The 8,684-nt window shown below is 37.5% G+C and overlaps 1 protein-coding gene across 1 annotated transcript; it reads right to left on the minus strand.

The window, feature by feature from the left end:
* Positions 1-4,652: 4,652 nt before the first annotated feature.
* Positions 4,653-8,340, minus strand: TMEM200A (transmembrane protein 200A; the record flags this gene model as incomplete). The annotated part of the gene is made up of 1 exon (XM_080806831.1): positions 4,653-8,340. The coding sequence occupies one exon, from the start codon at positions 8,338-8,340 to the stop codon at positions 6,865-6,867; it is 1,476 nt and encodes a 491-aa protein (XP_080662957.1). The 3' UTR covers positions 4,653-6,864.
* Between the last annotated feature and the right edge of the window lie 344 nt (positions 8,341-8,684).

Below are 8,684 nucleotides of genomic sequence, written 5' to 3' on the forward strand. Positions count from 1 at the left end.
TTGGTGGAAGTTTATAAACATACAACAATTTTGCACCAGAATTTCTTAATGTATATCATTGCCACAACTCTAGCGTAAGAAAAGAATGGCTTCTATTAAATTTACTTTGTAAGTTGCTAAATATCTTGCAAGTCAGTATAAAACACAACACAGTGTTCACACAACAGAGTGTATTCCCTTAGATTACTTCCTAAGAGACCTTTTTTCCCTGTGAATTGGTAATGAGCATACTGTACTGTAAAGGATAATTAATTAATAATCTATATTGAACATGATCCTTACTCTACATCCCCTTCATATTTTTGCTCATCTGTATTTCATTTGACCATCTTAAGGTCTTGAAACAGTAACAGACTGTAATAACAAACATAAAATACAAGAGTCTTTGAAAGATACTTCCTTAACTCTTCAATTAACTGGCTGGAAAGTTCAGTTGACTTCTCAGGCTATTAACATTGTAAATGGTAACACATTTGGAATTGGAAGTGCTTTAGAGAAAAAAATACACCTAATGAACACAGAAAATATCTGAGTGTAGAAAAAAAGTAATTTCATTTATTTTTTATTTTTCATTTATTTATTTGACAGACCGAGATCACAAGTAGGCAGAGAGGCAGGCAGAGAGAGAGAGAGGAGGAAGCAGGCTCCCCTCTGAGCAGAGACCCTGACGTGGGGCTCAATCCCAGGACCCCGGGATCATGACCTGAGCTGACGGCGGAGGCTTTAACCCACTGAGCCAGCCAGGTGCCCCGTGATTTCATTTTTTAAAATAATAATCTCTGAACAGCTTTGAGCTATCAATGACTCATTAGTTGACAACCTCAAATTAGTGATTAATTCACTAACCCTTAGGGTGACTATCGGAAATAAGCTGGAAAATAAACACTGATAATATCTATTAAAATGTATTTTTAAATCAACTAAGAATGTTTCCTCACTGCTTCCATGATTAAAAATTATAAGCTTGGTTTTATTCCAAAATAAAGTGTAAATGGCATGCCATTTGCTATGCATGGGTTTTCAATAAGCATTAAAAACATATGGTATTGTCTCCGCTCTATCCCTCAAATCCCACACTTCTTCCTTCCCTCCTCCTTGTCTTCCTGCCTTCCTTCTTGTACATGTGGTTTATTGAATATGGATGCAAATGACTCATTTTAGTTCCATAAATCTTGTTCAAAGATAATATAATAGCTCAGGCAGGCATAATGGCACAATTTTCATGGCAGAGCTTCATAGTTAATATGTTAAAATGCAGGAAGTCAATGTGTAAGATAAATACTAAAAATTCCCATTCCTAACTCCGTGCCTTATCTAACATCTGTCCCACATACTTCTAAGATGTGATGAAAGTTTCAACACTCTATTTCCTACCTGAAATTTTAGATATTTTTCTCCATGCTAGTCCTAATCAACTAAAAATCTATTCATCAGAGTTTGAACATATGTGTTTTTAAAAATCTTTAAAAAAAAATTGACTTGAGGGGCACCTGAGTGGCTCAGTGGGTTAAAGCCTCTGCCTTCAGCTCAGGTCATGATCCCAGGGTCCTGGGATGGAGCCCCACATTGGGCTCTCTGGTCAGCAGGGAGCCTGCTTCCTCCTCCTCTCTCTCTCTCTGCCTGCCTCTCTGCTTACTTATGATCTGTATCTGTCAAACAAATAAATAATATCTTAAAAAAAAACGGACTTGATTTTAATTGATGTAGATCATGGGAATCAACAGTCTTGGATTCAAGTCCTGGTTTTGTCACTAACTTGTGTGTCCCACTGGGTATCAGCTCTAATGTCTTATAGCTTCTAAATTCTAGGCTTTTATGTTTCCAACAGCAAATATTCAATCTTTGTATCATAAGTATCATGGCACTATGATCTAGATTATAAATAATTGCACTGCAAACAAAATCTCTAAATTTAATTGACAGAGTACACATGCTCCTGGAGACACAATCCACACTATTTGGTGAGGAGAAGGAACTAGAAAATCATTAGAAATCTCCAAATATTAGATGGGGAATTAGTAGGAGGGAATGAAAATAAATTTCTCAGTAATTTCTGTATAACTACTGAACCAGCCAGTAGTAAAGGGAAGCAATAAGAGAAGAATACTCAGAGTTTAAGATTAAAGTGAAGACCAACTTGATGCTTGAGAAAGACAAGATCCTATGTACAGAAATTCCTGTATCCTCTGTATTACTTACTTTTTCTTTTCTTACAATCAGCAAAAGAAGAAATACATATGTAAATCAGTTTACCAGCAATGTGTTTCCAGAATAGGAATTGACCTGCTGACATTTAAAGGTTGAGGGACCTAATTCTGTCACTTTAATGAACCCTGTTCTTGGGCAGGCCTGATTTTTAAATTCTATCTCAAGAAGGCATCAATGAGTCAACAGTACTTCAATGAAGTTGGCCTTTCCCCCTTATGCCATCATCCTGAGAGAAGCAGCATATAGAAAGAAACCAACTGGACTACTTCAGTTTGAATTCAGATCACAGAGGACTTAAATCATTAAATGGGGATCTGATCCAATATTATGGTCATTATTACTATTGATATAAGGCCTGAGATGGGATTATATATAGCAAGGGGGAAGTGTAATTCTTTGGAATTAAGTGGCAGGATAATATATGTATGGCGGCTGCTACTTGGAGAAGAGTGCTTAAGATCTTTGAACAACCTGAAGACCACAGAGGTTGTATGTATATCATGGGGCAAGCCAAGACTTTCATATTTAAAACACTGTAGGTAAAGTTTTGGTAAATTGATGGATTTAAAAAAAAATTTATTTTACTTCTTTTAGTCATTCATGGTATGTTTCCATAAAATAAAGAGAGTTAAATTTGAACTTGCTAAAGCAAGTAACTAAAAATTTATCTTTAGTACATTGTTCATTGCTAGTACAATATCCATTTTGCTACAAAGCTGGGCTAAAAAAGTTTCCTTTTTACTGATATTACCACTGTTTCTTCTAAAATTACATGAACAGAAACACTAATTTGACGCTGAAAACTTTTACAATTGGTAGCTACTTTGAAGCCAAGAGTTTAGGATATTCTTATCCAAATATGGGAATATATATATATATATATATACATATACATACATATATATATATATATATATATATATATATATATATATATATGGAGAGAGAGAGAGAGTTTGTACCTCTTAATACTCTCCACCTATTTTTCCCATCTCTTCATTCCCTCCCTTCTGGCAACCGCTAGTCTGTTCTCTTTATTTATGAGTCTCTTTATTTATGAGTCTTTATTTCTGGGTGTGGTTTTTTTTGTCGTTTTTTTGTTTTTTATTTTTTGTTTTTGCTTTCTTGCTTATTTCTTCATTGGTTTTGTTTTTTAGACTCTACATATACATGAAATCATATATTATTTGCCTTTTTCTGTCCAACTTACTCACAGAATAATACCTTCTAGGTCCATCCATGTTGTCACAAATGACAAGATTTCTTTCTCTTTTATAGTCAAGTAATAATCCATTGTGTATACATACCACATCATCTTTATTCATTTATCTATCGATGGACATCTCAGTTGCTTCCATATCTTGGCTTTTGTGAATACGCTGCAATAAACACAGGGGTGCATACATCTTTTTGAATTAGTGTTTTCATATTCCTCAGATTAAAAACCCAGAAGTGGAATTACTAGATTGTATGGAACTTCCATTTTTAGCCTTTTGAGGAACTTCCATACTGTTTTCCACAGTGGGTGCACCAATTTACATTCCTACCAACAGTGTACAATCTCCACATCCTTGCCAACATCTGTTTTTGTTTTTGTTTTTGTCTTTTTGATACTAACCAATTTGACAGGTGGAAGGTGTTATTTCATTGTGGTTTTGATTTGCAATTCTGTGATTAGTTATGTTGAGCATTTTTTCATGTGTCTATTCGCCATTTATTTTTTATTGTCTCCCAAAGTCAATATTTCCTGCTTCAAAGAAGCTCTACTTCTTTTGTCTAAATTATTATACTTACCTTATCAATGTCAAAGTAAATTTTATGTTGATCATACATCAACTTTGGGCCACCTGCCATCACCTGGGATGGATGCCTTTCACCCTGCTTAGCAGTCTGCTGACAACTGGCTCACTTCTCTGAAAAAACCCCTTTGGTTTGGGGGAATGTATTAGTTCCCTGTGGCTGCTGTAACAAAATACATGGAGTTAGTGGATTAACATAACATATACTTACTCACTTACAGTTCTGGAGGCCAGAAATCCAGTCAGTCTCTCTGGGCTCGAGTCAAGGTGTCAGCAGGACTGCTTCCTGCAGAGGCTCTAAGGGGAGAATCCATTTCCCTGCTTTTTCCGGTGTCTAGAGCTTTGTTCCTCCATTTGTTGGCTTGTGACTCCTCCCTCCAACTTCAAACCAAGGATCTTGGCATCTTCTGTTTTCTCTCTAGTATGATCACATCATCTCCTCTGTAGCCAACCCTTTCTTAGTCTCCTTCTCATGAGGACGCTTGTAATCACACAGGATCCATCTGAATAATACAGGATAATCTCCCCCATCTCAACATCCTTCATTTAGTTAGGGTCACAAGTATTTGTTTTGTTATTGTTGTTTTTGTTTTTGTTTTTTTGTTTTTTGTGGGTTTTTGTTTTTTGTTTTTTTTTTTTGCTACATAAGATAACATTCACAGTTATGGGGGGTGTTTAGAGTCACTGTTTTCAAACTTGGGAGCATCACTGACACTCGCTAGGTGCTATATACCTAGTTATTTTCCTGAAAGCCAATGAAATTTTAAGTGAGTGATCCCAAGTTTATTAGTTAGGGTTCTCCAGAAAAAGTGAACCAATAGAATAGACAGAGAGAGAGAGATGGATAGATAGATATAGAGACATTTATTATGAAACATTAGCTCACATGATTGTGGAGGCCAAGAAATTCCATGATCTGCCATCTGCAAACTAGAGAGGCCCAGGAGAGGTAGTGGTGTAGTTCCACTCCCAACCTGAAGGCCTAAGAACCAGGGAGCCAGTGGAATAAACCTCAGTCCAATTCCAAAGACCCAAGAAACAGGAGTACTAACGTCTGAGGGCAGGAAGACAGATGTCTCAGCTCAAGCACAAAGAACAGATCTGCCCTTCTTCTTTTTGTTCTATTCAATCCCTCGACAGATTAGATGGTGTCCATCTGCACCGGTCATCAGCTGATGGATTCAAATGTGACTCTCTTCTGTAAATACCCTTATAAACACACCTAGAAATCTGGACATGCCTTAGTCTGGTCAACATTTAAATTAATGATCACACAAGAACAAATATGGAAATAGCCTAATTCAATAGGTGGATAGACCTAGCTCTCTAATAAGAGCAAAATAAGAAAGCCACAGAACCCAATACATATACTGGAGTATCAAGTATCTTCAACAGAATATATCTTGATAGTTTGAAAAACAATACTTTAAACAGAAATGGATATTTAAAAAATAATAGCAAATGTAGGCAGAACACGAATTTCTAATAAGAACAGAAGTTTATTAAATGCTTTATAGTAAAATATTGAGTCCACTCTATTACAGTAGACAAGCTTGGTGTTCTAACAAGTAACACTGACTCAATTCAGGGAAGCTCATGATGCCATCACAAGATGGAATTGTGGGGAGCTACGAACAGAAATATATCTTCCTTCTCCTTTTCCACAATAGCTACAATAATGCTGATGCTCGGTAACATTTAGGCATGAGGAAGAACCTGTAAAATTTCCTGAGTATTCCATTAAACAGTTCTTACAATTAAATGTTACCTTAATGGGAAACAAGAACATTTTCTGATGGAAACATTCATTTTCGTATTTGTTATCTTCAATAATTGAGAGTTACAATCCCAAAAATGTATTATATCATAAGAAAGTCTTTGGGGTCTTCATAAGGCTTTCCAGCACAAGATAAACTTCAAGGCAATTTGTCAAGGACTAAATTTTCTTGAATCACCAAGCTAGTGATACACAAAGATAAAAAGAAATGTCAAGGTTAGCTGATTATTTTCCAAAGAACAGGATCTGAAAAATCTTGAGGGAAAAGAAGGATGTGGGAATGAATGGACGCTGGATGATAAAAGAGATAGCTAGGAAACATATGGAGACTAGTTAGCATTAACTAACCTGTAGTGTATTTTTGTGACTAATCAACATCTTCTTCATGTATATAATTATTTCAAGATAGCATTCCTACAAACTAAATTGGTTCATTCCTTTTTCAGTTAGATGCAGATAAATTTTAATTCTGAGTATCTAAAGTTATAGCTAATAGCATTTTGATATTTACCCCTAAGAATACCTGGCACTCTCAGCCATGGTTCTTGAATCCATGGTTTCTTGATAAAATAGCACTAAAATAGAACAAATAATGAAAAAAGAACCCCAGAGCTCAGGGTACTAACCACAACAAACTTAAATAATTCCTATCAATTAGCTCACATGGAACTAGACCAGTTTCACCAATCCGAATTATTTAGCTCACCCAGAAACTAGATCTTTCTCCTTTTAAATAATTTAATCGATTTTATATTTTTTTAGAAAAGCAGTTGTTTAGAAAATTTGTACTCTGGACAATTCATCTTATGCAGATGACCATCAATGAGAGAACTTTAAAGAAAGGGAGTTTTAGTACAGATGGAAGTGTTCTGTGTTCATATTGATAGAAGAGATATGTTTTCAAAAGAAGGGAGAATATAAAATCACATACAGCCATTGCCACCACAGAATTAAGCAACCAGGTCTAACCCACTACAAACCGTTTGATTAAAAATGCGTATGACCCATACTTTAACAGGGAAACACCAGTGAAAATAGTTTTAAAATATATAGCCTTGTAAAATGATATATTTTTGCACATTAAAACCTCGTTTCAGAAGTTCCCCGCTTTAGGTTGTTACTCAAGAATTCATCATGTTCAAAACTCAAATTGTTATGAGATCTTGAAATCATGAGAAGCTTCTCCTTATTGGTAAAGTCTTTTTTGATCGCAGCTTGGGGTACAAGCAGCCTCTCCATGGGGTCCTCTTTATTCTCTAGTTTCATGTATCCTTTGCTGTTGCTTCGATCCAACCGAGGCCAACTTGGGTGTTTCCGTTGTTCTGCCTGAACAGTTAGGGTGGAGGGACCCCTGTCTAAGTCTAAGGATTTTGAATGTGACGAGAGCAAATGTAAAGAAGTGTTGGACCCAAACTGTCTTCTAGCAGCCCCAGGAGACAAGAGCTGTCCAGCCCCGGGTCCGAGGGCCACAGAAGACTTGTACTGGCTCGACAATGACTCCCCAATGGAATTATTCCTTGGGAACACAGTGCTGACTGGCTGGAAGGACTCATTGGCATTGGGCACAGGGACCACGAGCGAATCCATCGACAAATTCCTTGACCTACTTTTGAGGTTCTCAGCGTCTTCAGTGATGTTATCTATACTGGGCTCATCAATAACACAGTTATTAAGTTTGATCACAGGCAATGTAAAAGCACTGATGGATGATGACACGATTGATTTGGTTTCACATTTCTTAGGACCGCTGGTCTTATCATCAGTCGTCTTGGAGGGAGGTGGATAGAGGCCAAAGACGGAGACGGAGCTGTCTGAAAGCAAAGGGGGCATGAGATGCCCCAAACTCTTATTTTCGTTTAGTGCAAACTCATCCTCCTCGACAGAGCTGTCCATCCGAAAACTGCTCCTAAAACCCGAGAAAGAGGCAATGGTATTTGCGGCCAGTCTCGAGGCACAGGAGCTCCCGTTCTGTTTTACTTCTGTGTCTCCCATCAACCCAGTGTAGATGCCATTCATATGCTTCTGCTCCTTGATTCTCAGCGTGTGGATGTCGATAACTGTGGAATAGATATCCCTCATGTGTATGATTTTGGTTTCTTTGTCCCTGTTCTCATGGAGAATGGCATTGGCACAAATGAATATGAAAATGCCAATCCCCATGGTGAAAGGGCCAAGCATTTTCATTTTATCAGAATGCAAATGTTGCTCAAAGAAGCGGACCACCACGCCACCTTGGTTCCGAATGACCTGAGTCTCGTTGGTTGACAGTGTCGTCTCAGCATCAATAAAATGTTCTTTTTGGGGCCAATATCCAAGGACTGCCATTGCAATTCCTACAATGGAGATAAGCACTCCCAAAATGAGGAAGAAACCGGATGGGGAATAAAGCCGGATTTTGCCTCGAACAACTACGACATCGGCCTGAGGCCGCCGCCTGACTGGTTTCTTCTCGTGGGCAGTAGGTGAGGGGCTGAGGCTGACATGATGCTGCGACCTGGCAGAGTCTTGCCTTTTCAAGGCAGCCAGGCCGGTTATCACTCCACCAGTGGCTATCATAGCTCAGTCTTTTGCTCTGAAAAGAAGGAAACAAGATGATAATCTAACATGTTCCGGGACATGATCATCTGTTCAACAATTGTTTATATGTTCTTGCTCTTGTTGTTTCATATAATAAAAAAGGGCAGAACAGTATCTTTTTAATTGACATAGTTTGAGTAGAAGTTTTGCTTATTGAGTAATGTGAAATCCTGGGGATTTCCTTCATCAGCTAAATTGATATCTCTATTATTAAGGAAACGTGAGCTCAAGGTATATTTTACTTAAATAATTTTTCACTTACATAAAATAGTCCCTGGTCCCAAGGCGCTTTCTCTCTCTCTCTCTCACGCACACACACCATC

Source organism: Martes martes (assembly GCF_963455335.1).
Source record: "Martes martes genome assembly, chromosome: 6".
In the NCBI taxonomy this organism is placed as follows: domain Eukaryota; kingdom Metazoa; phylum Chordata; class Mammalia; order Carnivora; family Mustelidae; genus Martes; species Martes martes.